The sequence below is a fragment of the Triturus cristatus genome, chromosome 9 (assembly GCF_964204655.1).
Source record: "Triturus cristatus chromosome 9, aTriCri1.1, whole genome shotgun sequence".
Classification (NCBI taxonomy): Eukaryota; Metazoa; Chordata; class Amphibia; order Caudata; family Salamandridae; genus Triturus; species Triturus cristatus.
This window is the reverse complement of record NC_140592.1, coordinates 72,690,713-72,707,456: the sequence shown is the minus strand read 5'-3', so window position 1 is coordinate 72,707,456 and position 16,744 is coordinate 72,690,713. Positions and strand designations below refer to the sequence as shown.

General features: G+C 43.8%; 1 protein-coding gene across 1 annotated transcript in view; it reads left to right on the top strand.

Annotated features, from left to right (window-relative positions):
* The window catches only part of LOC146797417 (zinc finger protein ZXDC-like), a 72,475-nt gene that overhangs the window by 47,308 nt on the left and 8,423 nt on the right, over nucleotides 1-16,744 (top strand). The window contains exons 8-9 of the mRNA XM_085624428.1: nucleotides 7,906-8,066; nucleotides 10,096-10,197. Of these exons, the coding sequence (XP_085480554.1) occupies nucleotides 7,906-8,066; nucleotides 10,096-10,197 (263 nt within the window). The remainder of the gene's footprint in view (nucleotides 1-7,905; nucleotides 8,067-10,095; nucleotides 10,198-16,744) is intronic.

Genomic DNA, 16,744 nt, shown 5'->3' with positions numbered 1-16,744 from the left:
TTGGGAGCCAGGAGTACATGTTTTCATTGTACAGCTTGTGAGCTTTCACAAAAAAGTGGTTGCCTTCCACGCAGCTGTGATTTTGTTTATCGGGCTGCCTTAGCTTGAAGGTTCATGAGCACACACATGACATTGGATTTTTATTAAAATGTCTTAGATAACTAGATAATTTACAATCGTCTTCTCTAGTTTTTATTCAGTTTTTTCTAATGCTTTGTATGTAATAACTGCATGTTGGACACAAAAGTCCCTTGCATGGTGATAGACGTGCACCCCTGCACTGAGGCTCCCAAATGTAATGATGTCTGGATCCCTAATGATAATGTTTGTTGTCACGGTTCATGGGTGAACACTGATCAATCGTGTGCAATGACATAGGCCTGTCTTACGGATTGCTGTCTTTTTGTCATGGAGGGGCACCCAAAGTGCTACCCTCCTAGTGGTGAAAGGCTACTGCCTTTGCCAGGAGTTAGCTCGAGCGCAGACATTGTGCATACCATGTACTGTGTGATCATTAGGAGTGAACAGGTCCTTTTTAGGTCTCGCCTACAAGACCTTTAGTAATCGGCACAGCTTTGCAGGCAAAAACGGGCACGCATTGCTTTGAATGGCAACGCGTGCATGTTTGGCAATTCACTTGCGGGAGCGAGCTTTCAAACCATATGTTTGTAATTAACTCGCTCGCTCCCGCAAGGGAAACCGGCCCAGGCTCCCTCCTCTATCCCCTCCCCCTGCTGCTTTTTACTTTCAGCGCGCGCTTGTTATCATTTGGTCTTTTACACGTTTGTCTCCAATGTATACAACGAAAAGCAGAGTGCGCTTTCTCACTTTATGTTTAACTTCCCACCACCTTCGATGTGAAAGCAGACCCAGCTAACATGTCACGGGGTCACACTCCAGTGCATGGTCTGACACACTAACATAACGTGCATTTGTAAAGCGCACGTACACTCAAGTGTATCTTGGCACTAAATATCAGATGTTTACTGTTATCCAAATTCAATGGTACTTATTGTATCGAACTCGGAAGGATGAAAAGCTAAGTGGACACAAAGCAATCTCTCCACTATTCCGATCCAATAGTGTTGGATAACACTCACTGAGGTATCCGGTGTTACTGTTACCCAACTCACAATTTGTAAATTTGGCTGCGTCATAAGGAAAAGAAACCCTTGACAATCCGCATCCTAGACACGTTGCAGCGTGATCAGGATATATTTCACTGAGGGCAAGGAGAGTTGAGTCCTGGGCAAAACATGAAACTGAACTAGTTTAAATCCGATATCAACTTTACAAGGTTTATTATAACTGATGCAATATTGCATTCTGCCAAAATAAGGGCCTCATTAAGACGTCCTCGTTAACTTCGAGGGCGATACCAGCAGGTGACTCCCCAGGATTTAACAGGGGACACGGGTCATGCGTTAAAGTGCCTGGGGTGGAGAATAACCTGCACACCCAGGATTCCCCTGGCCTTTTATGCAGTCTGAAGCACCCCCCGTAATTAATTATCCCAGTTAATTACGTCCTACTCTCTCTTGCGTCCGCCTTTTCTGTTTTCTTTTTCTCAGATTCATTCGCTCTCCCGTAGTTTGCCATTTCGCACTCTGGTTTTTCACCGGTTACTTGTTTCTCTGCCTCAGCACTCCATTCTTCTCCATCGCTTCTTCCCGCCCTCCTTTAATCGTCTCCACATCCCTCTTCTCTTTCCCGTGCAGTTTCTCTCATCACTCATTTCTCCATCTCGCCTCCAGTTCCTGACGTATCTCTTCCCTCCCCACTTTTCTCCCTTCCCACACTCTGCCTCTCCCCCCTTGTTCTCCACCATCTCTCCACTCTGCTTTTCCACTTCCCTCTTTCTTAGTTTCTTCCTTCTCTCCCATGACTGCATCTAAGCCGCTCTCATCTCTCTTCCTTCGTTTGCTTCCTTGAACTTACTTCCTCGGGTTCTCCATGCCTCTTTTGCCCCTCCACTTTCTTATTACGCCTTCATCTTACTTCTCCCACTGCTCTTTGATCCTTATCTTCATTGCTTCACTTAACTTCCGTGCTTCTCTCAGCTCCCTACCCCTCTCACCTTCTTCCCTCACCTCTATGCTTCGCCCTTTGCTTTTTAGCCTCCTTATCCCACTCCCCCTTTCGAATACGACCCCCCCCCCTTCTTTCCTACCTGGCCCTCTTTTATTTTCCAGCAATTTTTGTCCGCCTCAATTCCCTCCCTCACTTTTCGACCACTTCTCTACCTCCACCTCACGTGTCATTCTCCCTCTCTGGCCATTCCTCGCTCCCTCTTACAACCTGCCCCACACCTCTTCACTCTCTGTTCTCCCCTCAGGCTCTCTCCACCCCCTCGTCTTCCCCCCCCTTCCCTACCCCTCCTCCTGTGCTGGGGGTCGCCCAGCACGCTGCTGCATTGGCTCGCAGCCTCTGGCAGACACATTCTGATCTGTTCTAGCAGCTGCTGCAGGGGTGCAGGCCCCGTACCCATCACTAAACCAGTGCATATGTGTAGACGAATGTTGTCAGATGACCACCTATACCCCCTGACTGCCCTCAAAGTACGCAGATAGCTTTTCACAACTTGTGGCCTCGTAGAATGGGCTGTGATGCCCCAAGGCACTAGTTTAAGGGTGCCATCTGCATTCAGAAGTGTAGTTAGAAATGTACTCTGGGCATCACCAGAGGACCTGCTTTTTGTTTTTTTGAGTATAAGAGTAATTATTAATCTTGAGATAACAGTATGTTAATAAGTTGCATTACAGCTTGGCGGAAACCGTGGAACGTATGGGGGTAATGCCAAGTACGTAGCTTTCAATGGTGGAGCAGTTGCACCGGGGCAGAAAGGCCTGAGGGGCCCACCACTGAACCCTATTTATTGCTGTGTTTCAGCCTTCAAACAGCAGACAGGGGGTCCATATCCTTCCTTGCACTCCGGGATTAGGTCGTATCATTTCAGTCTGTATTTACGTATGCTTGGATTGTCTTTTCTTTACCTAGAAAGGTAGGTCTCTACTGCTCTAGTGTCTTTTTTTTTGCAAATGTTGTTACCAATAGTCCACTTATTAGGTCCCAAAGGCGAGACCTATTGGCTATGCCAATGCTTGTTAACCTGTGTCACTGGAGTGAGGCCTACAGACTACCTAAATTAAAGTTCTGGTCCTGTGAGCTTATCACTTTTTGCCTATATCGGTTTGGTGTGGAGTGCTGCGCAGTGAATGTGTGATACACACGTGCTGGGTGTATGTATGTCTGTCAATGGTACGCTACATGGAAAATGCTGGGTTCCATTTAGCTCGACCCAGTGCTAACCGGAGGAACATGAGGAGGTAGAGCAACCTTGATCCCCCCCCCCTCCGGGGGAAAGGGAGAGCGAGACACTCAAAGGGCGATCTTTGAGTCAGAGAAAGGTCACTCCTAAAGGGCCTGGGCACATCTCAGGCAGGAGATAGGGCTGACCAGTGAATCATAAAGAGTAGGGCTGAGGCCCGGGGTAAAGTTTTGATACAAATTGCTGTGGCTGACACCCAGGTATGGACCTCTAGCCACCCCCATGGCCTGTGCTGCGGGGCTATCGTATTTTGAGTCACTTCTGCACTGACAGACTGCTTACTGTAGGAAGGGCAGGGCAGAGGAGAGGGTTCTTCAAAAGGAACCAGGCCCTAATCCTAAACTTCAAAGACCCAGACTCTAAATCACATTTGATGTCTGGAAATGGACCATGATAAGGGGTGTTTGAGGCCCCAACAATTGTCAACTGTCAAGCAGTCAGTCTGGCTGTAGGAGGAGAAGCTCTGCTAGACTTCTGCCTTTGACCAGGCCTGGAGGCCAAAGCCTGCCAGTCTCCCAGCTTAATGAGGGGACATCACCTTAGAGACTTCAAGGCCATCTGCCCCTGACGCACCGGTGCCTGTCTACCTGCTTGCCAAAACCTGTGTATCCTGTGAGGAAGAGGAGAACATTGGTGGAAGCGAGGTCAAGAGGGGGATCCTGGCAATTGGATCCTTGTACCAAGGTGTGAGGAGGCGAATGCTTCACCGATTTAGTCGTTGCTGGTTTGGGGGGGAAAAGTCAGTGACCCCCATATGCTAAAGGAGGATTGCGTGAAGGGGGCACGCTCTTGTTTCGAGGAAGACTGATTTACGGGCCAGACAGCCCCGGGGAGCCATATAGTGATTCAGCACTTGAACACTTTTGACCTGAAAAATAAGAGTGGGGCTTCTGGGACTCAGGCTACTAGTGGGCCTCAAACTGAATATTGGGTCTGGTGGATGGTCATTTCATTTGAAAATGTGTTGTCCGTAATGGCAGTGAGCTACTACACCATGCATACTCCACACTACTCCTCTTCACTCTTTTCCCTTCACCTCTATGCCACGCCACTCCATTCTACTCTACTCTACGACGTGCCGCTGCACTCTGTCCCTCCACTCTACAACACTTTGACACACCGCCCGACCTCCCACCACACCCAATCTAGACCACTCACTCCATGACCCAACATGCAACTCCACTCCCTTCCATTCCAATCTGTCCCACTCCTTTCCACTCTCTCCCAGTCCACCACACTGTACCCCAATATATCCCACACAACTCTACCCCAATGTCCCACTCCACTCTATCCATATCTACCCCACTACAATCTACCACACCCTAATCTGCTCCAATCTACTCTACTCCAGTCTACACCACTCCAGTCTACCCCGTCCCACCCGAGTATACCCCACTCTACCCCAATTCAGTCTACCCCACTCTAATCTACCACACTCTGCTCCATTCTACCCCAATCTACCTCATTCCACTCTACCCCACTCACGTTTAGCAATGCTAAACAGCAGTCACACTGGTGTACAACATAGCTAAAACACCTTGCCAAAGCCAACAGCTCTCGCATAGGCAAGACCTATTGGCTTTGCCAGTCCTTGAACTTAATTCTGTAAGTGTTGTATGCAAGCTATCCTTTCACTCTTTCTGTCCTGCCTCCCTTAGTTTTCTTTAGCAGTAAACTGTTAATGGAGAGATAAAGAACAGCTTTACATTGCCACAGGAGCAGCCGCAGGCCACATATGTTCTTTCAAACACTGTTCAGCCACCAGTGAACTTCATTTCTCTTAGAGGCTGTATCCCCGTTGTTTACATTTGAGTACTATGGAATTCTCTGGTCTAGTTTCACCTATCACTGCAATTCTACTCCTATGTTAATGTAGAATGCACAATCTGCATACTACACATTGTAGGACATCGCTTTGCAAGTGTGTTACGTAATTCAACTAAATAAAATGCAATGGCTGCCCTAGTTAATTACCGTTTTTATTTTGTTATCTGAAAAATGAGTTTTGCTTTCATAAAGAATGCACATGTAAAGATAACACTTTTTTTTTGTTTCCATTTGAAAGTTGGGGGACTTTTCTTCCCAGTGATACTTTGCATGCGCACAGGTTTTCATTCTCAAGGTTAGAATGACAGTATGGCACCGTGTTTGTAAACAACAAGCTAGTCGCCCTTTTCATTGGTTTGAAACGTATTTGTGAAAATAATAGGGCAGGAAGGCAAGATATGGAATTATGTGCATCTGTCAAGCAGATTGTCGGTTTCACTTTTTCAGGTGTTGGAGAGGCAGCAGGATGAAAAAGCAGACTCACTGTCATGGCTTAAAATTGTGTTCAATGACAAAGTATTTGTGTTACTTTTAACTGCTGTATGTTTTCATTGCTTATCAAAGTGTGCATATTGGGATTAATTGTGAAACCTGGACAGTGCATACTATAATTATTGTAAATGACCAGACAGGCTTTGCCTAACTAATCTGATGTAGTACATATGGGGGAATTAGACCGAGTGGGGTAGTGCTACGCTATTAGCTTGTAGCAAATGAAGCCAGCAAAATGTGTCTGGTAGCTAAATGCTTGCTGCTAATAGTGTGCCTGAGGTATAAGTTTCAGTCCTGATAAAGCAGACCTAGCCTTTCCACCCTTTTGTAGGCCAGTACATAGAGTATTACAAACTGGGTATGGATAACTTGCTATTTACAGTGCTCAAAATTGTTAAAGTGCAGTACGAAGCACTTTATACAACACAAGTTTTTAATAATGATCATTTATTCTCTGTTGTCACCATACTTGTGAGTGGTATGCTGGTGACTACCACATTGCTTTTGTGCATTTAGTCTCTGCAATAAACCTTAGTAGATTTGTTGTTCTTTTGTGGTATTGTTATTAGGAATCGGGTGATAACAATGTCCATATTCGTGGATCTGTCATGTCTGTCGAGTGCACGCAGATGAAGAGTGTGCACATGTGTAACTTAATGCTTTCTTTTCCATTGCTCTCCCTCGCCTATTTTCTTAAAATCAGCTGCTGGAGCTAATAAGATCAGAGGTTTTGGCAGTCCAGTGTAAGCACCAGTTTTCTTTAAAGCTAACTATGAGAGATTTTCCATGTCTCACTGTTGCTGCCATGCTTGTGAGTGGCATGTTTGTATGTTTTTGTAAAATTATGTAAACCACCAAGGTAGCTACAGAGAGCTTTTGGTTTAGGTACAAAAGTAGAAGTGGAACTACATGTTTATGGTAACCGTAATCGCTAACAACAATCTCCCCCACAGTGGAAGTCAGATGGTAAAGCCTTAGAGGGTCACCCAATTATGGGGTAGGGCTGGTTTCAGGTGTCTAACCAGTCTGGGTCAGGTCCAATTGAAGACGGCAGAGGGGTTCAACCAAAATGTGCATGTTTAAATGGGTACTTTTTTAGATGTTTTCTGAATCTACTGTAGTCTGGTTTAGGATTTTGTTGTTTTAGGAGAGACTTCCATAGTGATGATCTGCGCGTGTGAAGAGTCCTGATTCCAGACTTCATGCATCAATGCAATGGGATTGAGAGAAAGGTGTGGTTGTCTGATCGTTGGCTTGCAAATTGAAATAAGGGAAGAACATCTTAAGCTAGCTAGCTGGTGAATGACCCTGTAGTAATTTGCGGACGAAGCACAGTAATTTGAAGTTGGTTCATTCCTCAACTGGGAGCTTATGGAAGGAATCTAATGTAGGCAATATGTGGTCATAGCGATTCAGGCCAAACATGGGACAGGTATCATGATTCTGGACCTTAGTTTTTTTTTTAATGCCAAATATTTGCACACATTCTAAGATCTGTTACCAGGAGAGGAAGACGCTTTCTTCGAAATTGCTATTGAGCCACAGAAACCCGTTTCAACTAAGATTGCCATTTCATTGAAAATTATCCACTGCTCCTATCATTGCAAAATTAAAAAGCCATCTCTGACCAAAAGAGCGGCCCTCTTTGAACATAAAACTTGCGATATTAATGGATTATTTTTGGTTCAGGCATGCATTCCGGTACCTAGGTTCTTTGCGAAAATGTCCTTGAATTAAAGCTGTCACGCAAGATAACAACTCTATTCTTTACCAAATGGTGCGTTTTTTGTTTGGGTACGAATGCTGTACCGAAGCTCCAACACCCCCTGTATGCAGGTGCAATGCCTCTCTCCCACTAGGTCTGTAGCCCATACTTTTTCCAGATGTCCAGTTTAGTGGGATTGGGAAGGCATTTAGTATTCAGTATCCCAGCAGCCAGAAGATGCCCAGGAGATTGAGCTTCTGTGCCATGTTTTCTGCTCATGCCTGGATTGTGCCCTTGCATACAGGCAGCATAATTGATGGAGCCTATGGGGTTCTGCATGTGCTCCATTCTGAAAGTGTAATGCAGGACCTCCGGTCGTTTAGTAGCAGAGTATCACCAGCGACTCTGGTAAGAAATGTTCTTGCATTGCTTACCAGAGCCACTGGAAACTTCTGCTGCATCCCGAGTCTCAGAATGTCACTTCTGTTTTAATCCTTCATCATCCTTCCTAAAATACTTACACAAAAGTATGATCTCTTTGTTTCCTCTTTAGGTTCTTCAGACCAAACACAGAAGAAAACTGACAACAGTTCTCTGGGTACTCCTTCACCTGGTAACGGGAGCCAGCTTGTGGCCAATGTTTTACCAAGTGAGGGTCTTGTAGTAAATGACCAGGAAGCTGCATCCCAATGTGTTAAGATACAGTTATTGCAGGTAGGAGGTCAATTTGTCTTTCTTTTAATTTTTTTAATAAAATAATTTTATTGATGGTTTTTGCTTTAATACAATAAAACGCATCGGGTAAAAATCACAACTTGACATTTAGCACGGACCATAAGATCAGCGACTGAATGCTACTCTATGATAGCAGTCCATCTTAGTGCAGCTTTAAGTTTTGAGATGCAGATTGTCATTGGTCGTAGATGCTTTGAGGTAGATTGGGGTATTGTTGGCTTACTGGTGGATGTTGATGTTGTTGTCTGGGACTACAGATCCATTGGTATCCATATATAGATAAAAAAATATGAAGGGGGGTTTGAACCTTGTTCAAACCTTCTATATGAATTGGTGGTGATTGGCATGGTAGGAGGTGGACCGCTGCAGGAATGTCAGAGAAGCCTATCCATGTTTCTAAGATAAGCTCTTGATAGTTTGTCTAGAAAACTCTGCTACTCTACTGAAAGACCGGACAACCCTTGAAAGAGCAATATTCCCTTCAGTAGATACAAACTACTGTGGAGGAAGACCTAATTGAACCTGCTTCTCTCTGATAAATCTATTGTGTGGGTCTGCTTTTGTTTCCTGCTTTTATCAAACCATATAGCGCTGCTGCCTGATTTCCCATTTTCCAGAAATTGCCCGTATTCCTCTTTAACTTTAGCTTCATTCTTGATGATATACAGCTGAATTACTTACCATATTGTGCATTGTTTATTAGCTCCTCTGTAAAAAAGACAAAGCCACCTAACCGAGAATGTGACTGAAACACCATAACTATAATGCATCACAAGCTAACTTGAACTCCAGTGTGAAATATTCACTCGGGAAGCGTGGCGTCACCAGGCTCCTGAAAATGTACCCTGTCCATATCAAAGGCTGAATGTGCGCTGCTGTACTAATGACATCACAATATATGTGAGAAAGTGGCTCCTAATGGTGTGCCCGTTTTTGATGCATTTTAGCTCACATAATCAACTCTGTTTTTCACTCTTGTTTAATCTCTCCCTTTCAATACCTTTTTACTTTGTCTTGACGTTTGCATGAACACTGAAGGGTCTTCGTTTGAGATTGTCTTCAATATCCACTGAATAAAGGCCTATAGCTTGCAGTACATTACGAGATTTAGCCAGGGGCCTTAGAAATGGATGGGCAGGAAAAGCCCACACCAACTTTTCAGCTGATCCCTCCTTCTCCAAAGGAACTTCACCATTAGCCATTTGGCCTGATTCGCCCTTCACTCAAAGAATTAAGAATGTACTTGAAAGATGGACTGAACTTATCCTAATACATTTCCACTGTGTTAAAAACACTTCTCAAATTGCAGTTTAGGTAAACCTTCTCCTGCATGGTCACAGAGCTAAACCCAGCAGTGATTGGTCCATAGAAGCAAGTTGGACTACACCAGCATGCTCTGTTGGCAGGCCAAAAAAACTATCTGACATTCAGAACAGACTAAGCACTGATTTCAAATAAAACCACTTCTGTTCTCCGCCTGATAGTGGCTTCTTGTGAAAGAAAGGATTATGTTCCAGCCCATATACATCAAAATCTAGGGCATCACAGGTATCCATTCACACTCCTCTATATGTCAGTCAGTCTTCTGCAGCCAGTCATCCCTCACCGTGACAGAATTTTAGGCATACATTTGACTTTCAAGCCCCCGAAATATTTAGCTGCCAGGCGCTTTATATGATATTGTGTGCCACTTTCAATTGCTATAAATTATTTCTCTTCTGCAGACAGCAGTCTGTAATAGTCTCCTGTAGTCTGCTGTCCTACTAGAGCCAGACTCTTTCCCAAGTCAGTGGGGTGTGTGTGAAGGTGGTGCAACCACCTAGAAGTGTAGAGTGTGTGAGAAAGAGAGGAAAAAAAAGAGATGCAATGAAACAAATATGTATTTTTTTTTTTAAAGACTAAATGACTGTTTATTTAGTTATTTCTGGCAGCAGGAGTGTATTCTGAGTGCCAAAAGGCTGTTCTATCCGAATAGAAAGAAATAACTTTTGCTTTTTTTCTTGTTCAGGATGACCATCCAAGAAATGGGGAATTGCCATTCCCACTTGGCTCTGATGCATCTTCTTCGCATTCTCAGTTGACGGTTGATCTGCCAGTGCACATCCTTCAGGTATGGTTTTCATGTGCATTAAAGAGATTTCTTCCTTTATTGTTTTTCTCTCCAGAAACAGAAGTCCCACAAATTTTTGACAAGCAAGGGTTATTTTATTTTTTACCAATCTTTAATCTTCCAAACTTTCAAAAGTAAAGACAATACCTTATTATTAGATTGAGCCTAAATGATAGTGCAAGCTGTGTGACTGCAAAAGACCTATTCTCAACTTATCAGGAACTTACTGGGGCTTAAATCCTGCTCATTAGTACCATTGGTAGGCTTTATCACTCTCATTGGCGTGCCTTGTGCTTGTCCATCTTATGAATGCCCCTCCCCTGGAATATTGACTCTTTACCTGTATTGTTGCACTGTTCACATTTTCAGATCTACTTTTTAGGGTTCTCCGCGTATGCTGCCTCTCGAGACATACTGTATCTACTGTATGGGCTTTCACAACGCCCGTCCGTTTTGATTTGTCCCATCATGTGCCTTTCGAAATTCCTTTGTTTTCGTTGGCGATTCATGTATATTTGTCTCTCCTTCTGCTGTTTTCGACATGCCCTGGAAACTGTCCCGGGTACATGGATCATTTACTATTGGTCATATGTTAGTTTCGGCGCACTACTTTTTATTTTGCCTGGGCTTGTTTTGGCTTTCTGAACGTGCTCAGCTGAGGGCTGCAAATATGTCTATATCTTGTTTTCCACTATCTTTGGTTTCACAAGTACTTTTTCAGCTTTTTTTTCAGTCTGTTGTTTTTCCATGATATGACGTTTTGGTTTCATCAGCTCAAATGTCCAAACCTTAAATAATATACTTACTTAATGGAAGTGTAGTTTAAGAAGATGGCCCTCAACCTATTTACATTGTACTTTTGACAGCATGATTATTTGGATACGATTAAAGAGGTTAACATGCTGTTATTGCTCAATTTTTTGCAAATGGAAGCAGCTTTCAGATGCGCGCCTTCAACTTTTAATGCTTTTTTTTCAATCTTTGGTGAAATAAAACCAATATCAAGGGATGCCTCCTAGTGCTCTACAAACGCGGCATGTAATGTGAGATTACTTAACAATATATCCCGCAAGTAGATAGTGCAACCCCAGCGCAGCACCACCTCTGAACCAGCACAGCACCACCTCTAAACCAGCGCAGCACCACCTCAAAATCAGTGCAGTAGCCACGCAGCACCAGCATCACACAGCGCCACCCCAGCATCACTCCTGCTTTGCACCAGTGCAGCACCGCCACCTAAGCTTGACTCTACACCAGCACAGCATCAGTCAGCACCAGCTTAGCCTCTCCACGCATCACTCAACAGCACCACCTCTGCATCAGTGCACCACCAGCACAGCACCTTCTGCAACACCAGCACAGTTCCACCTCAGCAGCAGGTCAGCACCAACGCAGCACCACTACAGCATTAGCGCTGCACTACCACCTCATCACCAGTGCAGCACAACCTCAGCATCAATAATCATCACTTCAGCACCACCAAAGGATCTCTTACCACCATCTCAGCATCACTCAGCACCACCTGAACACTACCTCTGCCAAAGCTCACCACCACCTCAGTACCACTTCAGTATCACTCTGCACTAGCACTGCACCATCATAGCACCACCTCAACATCAGCACAGCACCATCTCAGTGTCAGTGCACCACTACCAGCGCAGCACCACCTAAGTCCCCACACAGCCCCGCCTCGGCACCAACGCAACCTCACCTCAGTAGTAATTCGACATCAACGCAGCACCACATCAGCGCAGCACCACCCTCCGCATCAGTGCAACATCACCTCAGCGCAGCACCACCTCTGCACAGCACCACCTCTGCACAGCACCAACTCAGCATCACTCCGCACTAGCTCAGCACCACTAGCTCCCCATGACTCAGCCTTGCCCCAGTATGACTCAGCACCACCTCGGTATCATTCAGCATCAACTGAGCACCACCACATCAGCCATAATGCTCTACAACTTGTCTCAAAGACATCGGTAAAGCCAATAACTCTTGCTATACACTTGAAAGTTCTCTGTACGAGACCTATTTGCTATGCCAATGCTTGTTTCTTTTTGATTAAGCACTCCACAACAGTGTGTGTTTCAGCTTTTTCTCGTGTGCCTTCCGTCCCTCTTCCTACTCCGTATTGCTGTCTGTGTGCTTCTCTCTATATCCTTCTCTAACTTGCCCTCTATATGCTTTTTTCCCCTCCCCCTCGTCACTCATTCCTCCACTGATACCTCTTCTGCTGATCACCAGGACTTATTTTGCCCCAAAGCCGCCTTTGGTCCTCAGAAGCTTGCTGAAGCGTGGGCTTACTAGGAGGTGCCTCACTCATTCCCTATAGCCATCATTCGCTTCTGCCTATTGTAGGCATAGGACGTGCTTCACAGAATTTTGAGCACCCTGTACTTGAGGAGGGTAGGACTTTCACAAGGTCCAGGTGCATGAGCATGGCTGCATGCACAAATACTTACCAAGAGCAGCCCGACCAAGCACAGCACACTTTTTCGATCAGCTGCTTGTTTCACTCTGTGAACTTTGCTGTAGCATGTGTGACACGTACGACCCAGCTCCTACAACTTAACTGCTTTTGGGCCTCTTTTTGGACTGCTTAATGGAAATGGACCTTTACATGCGGCCCCCTATGTGAACTGTAGCACGAGCTGCTGTTTACTTGCTGAGCACTACTAAAAAAATAAACAAACGGGCAAGCATTTATTTGCAGGTTAAATGCATTAACTACTAAGGTGTCCTGCAGCACTTCACTTTGGTTAACCTGAAAATAAATGCTTTCCTCTTTTAACATTTTTTTTAGACCTGCTTGCACAATCCCAGGCCCACCCAGGACCATCTGCTGCCACAGTGCGGCCCTCGGTCACTGCACAGACCATACTTTGTGGTCCCTGGGCAAATGTTAAAGAGTACCTGTGCCTTTGAGTAAGCAAATTTACTTTTTGCAAATGTCTGAACGCTCACATTGGAGAATTACTCAGTCTCTCTCTGATGCGTCTCTATAAAAATGTACCTTTTTGCTGGTTCCTTCATATTTGGTGACAAACTTTTCAAAACACATTTGCCACCCAGTTACTTTTTGTAAGGTGTTTTCCATGAACAGCAGTTGCCCATTGTAACTGTAAATTGACTGTTTCAGATATGAATCAGTTGCATTTCAATGTTTTTTTCATTTTGATATTCTCAATATGTAAGACGGCACCATTGGCTCTTCCAAAAATGTCATGCCTGTGTATAAGTAAGGCTGTTTCTGATATTACAGGCATAGCTATCCATACTGAAGCAGGTCAAGTGGCACGGAGTCCTAGGGTGTAGGAGTTACTGCACCTTAATTATGGCTGGATTATAATACGTAGCCACTGTGGTGCAGGCCCATATTTCTTGTTTTTTTTTTTTATAGTGGAACACATCCTGTAGAGTGCATCCTTCAAACGCAGCACATAATTCCTTTCAGTATACACATGAGCTTCCTTTACAAGCAGCACTTCTGTATATGCATGCAGTACACTCCTGTACCTTAAAACATGCACACACCATGCAACAGGCTACTGCATTCCATAAACTCTTGAAGCACCTAGTCCCCTCCCAAAATAGCTGTGCAGCACCAGACCTTCAGTTCTGTAACAAACTATTCTCTTCCATGTGCTCATCCTGTACACTTCCTTATTCGTATAGACAAGCATGCTTGGGCCTGTAGTATTTCCATAAGTTTCTAACATGTATCCTCTTCCGACCACGTGCTCTTTTTAGAAACACAACCATCGTATACGTTTCTCTTTCATGTCCACGTGCGCTGCACACTCCACTTCAGAACACTTTTGCCTCATACAGGCAGGCACTCATTCAACAAGGTGCAAAACACAATTTTTTGTACACAAAATTAGCATAATTTATCCTAAAACTCTGCTGCGTAAAGAAATAACTTTTCAGCTTCCGTATGAACATATCGAACAGTGTATTTCAAACCCTACAATATCCTCACAGCGCAAGACCCCCTTTTACTGTACACATGTATCACAATGTTCCATTTTTACACAAATGCAATACAATTCCTTTATACACGTACAGCACACCGTCCCCTAAGATAAACTCACATGCTGAACATTACCATGTGCACATAAGCCCACAGTGCACTGCAATGTAAAGGTCTGAAACACTACTACCTTCTACATATATGTATTCCAAATAGTTCCCTACTGCACACACATGCAGTATACATGCTAGAGTAATGCTCACTAGCAGCCTCTTTCATACACTCAGGCAGCCTACAGGTACATGGTGCCTTCTATGCAGCAAATGTCCCCTTTCTGTATATAATCTTTTTACAGCCTCCTTTACATAGCCTATACTATCAGCTATGCACATGTACTTCTATAGTATAGCACATGCAACTCAATTTGCCCTTTCATATAGACATGCAGTGCACTTTCCTGTATCGTCACACACGCAGCACACTGCTTTTCATATACGTATGAAGAAAACAGTCCTCTTCCTGCCACATTTAAGCATACTCCTTTATTTCTTATACATTTCCAGATCACTATGTCCTTCCATTTTGTCTGCAATTGCACACTCATGTACCCGTCAAACTACTGTTTCCAATGCCTAAATGTAGCACAATATCCAATCCCTATTGTAGTGCTGTATAGCGCCTAATTCTTCCACATGGAGTCCAAGACAGCCATCTTCAAAGGATATAACAAACTGCCACCGCTGCATATGCACGAGTTATCAACACTGTGGATGCTTTGCAAGTATACTTTAACAGAAACAATTCCAAGATGGCCACCTGTGTGCTGGAAATTATGTAATGCTTTGGCTGCAGATGTGCCAAAGCAATCGGGTACTGGCATAGTCACTTAGGTCTAGGTCTTCATATTAAAGATGAGACTTGTTAATTTTGCCAAGGCCTGTTTTTGAAAAATGGTGATGTTATTCATTAATGCCATAAATGAAGATGGTTAAAGCGACATTCTATAAACAAGACGGGCATTTCAAACTTGGCTTTGTATATAGAAGCATTTATATTCTATAAATATTGAGTCATCTACTACTCTGCCTCTGACCGGTTACAACCTGGATCCAGAAATATTAAAATCAGTGACGGTGCAGTCATTGACTGAATATTGATCTGCATGACACACTTTTGGAATGCATTTGGGATTGCGGTCTAATTTACTGTGATTTGTGTGATTATGACTATATTCGTTGTTTTAATTTGTTATTTCATCTATAAGTTACATTACGAAACGTTCAGAAAAACAATTGTCGGTGCTAAAATAAAGATTTATAAAAACATTCCTGCTCCACCGCAACATTCTGTGGGTTTATTCAAGACTCATTTGGTGTAATCCGTTGTCTTCTCTTTTGTTCCATTTCTTTCTAATACTAAGAGTTTCATTTGACAAACACTGATGCCAGTGCACAGCTGGCCTTTGGCCATTTAAGCAGTAGCAACTTCAGATGATTCCAGCAGGATCACTCATCGCTTTGCTGATTTTCCTTCCCCTCCATGTATACATGCTACCAAATTCTGTGCAAGTATTCCTTGAAGATGGTGCCTCTGACTACCAGCTCCACAGAACGTTGATTGTACCTGTCCTGTTTTTTTTTCTGACTCAATCATGCACTCAGCTTGAAATGCCTAAGATTTGAGTATCCCCAGGCAAACGGAACCACCCTGTCTTTAAACACGTTTTTTGTTGGTTCTCTCTTCTTCCATTAATGCTGTATGGTATCTTCATGAGTATTCTACGTAAAAGCAGAGGAGCCCCGGTGGCTTAGCAACCCCTTGATTTCCTAGTCTCCCTCGATTTTCTAGCTGAGACTACCAGAGAGGGGCTCTTTTATCTACAAGTCAATTTATACTTGTATCCTACCGTCATGAGGTCAATTAAGTGGTTAATGAGGGCAATTAAGTGGTTAATGAGGGCAATTAAGTGATGCCCCACATGCATGATGTCAGATCTTGTTCTAATGTGCCACTCTGGGACTCATCCATACCAAGCTCCATTCGTGGTTGTTGTTTAGGCCTATGAGTGCAAGGGTGAACAGTCTCGAAGGCGCCTAGTCGAACTCCAAGAACCAGCATTTCTTCATCAAGGTAGTCCTCTTCTTCATAACATGACCACCATTATAACTGTGGATCCAGCAGGATCATGGAAAGTTTTTCAAACAACTTTGTAAACCGTTACTTCTATAATGAAGAAAAAAATGAAAGCCATCACAAACTTTTATTTTGCATTTTACTGCCCTGGAAAGACTCAGCTCTGCACACAGGTACAACATTCCAAGCTAGGGGACCCAACCACAATTCTATTTGTTATATTCGAACACACTCTGTTTTGTTCTTTATATTGTCTTCAATCGAAACTGTTATCTTTTCCCAATTATGTGCTTTTAAGTGTAGGAACTCAAATGTGTATTATTTTTGATTTTCTTAAACATGGTTCCCAGGGATATCCTTTAGCCAACCTCTGCACAGCTGTCCAGTTCTGCACCTAAACTTATGTGTGGCCAAATCCTTTAAGTCTGCATTGGTGCT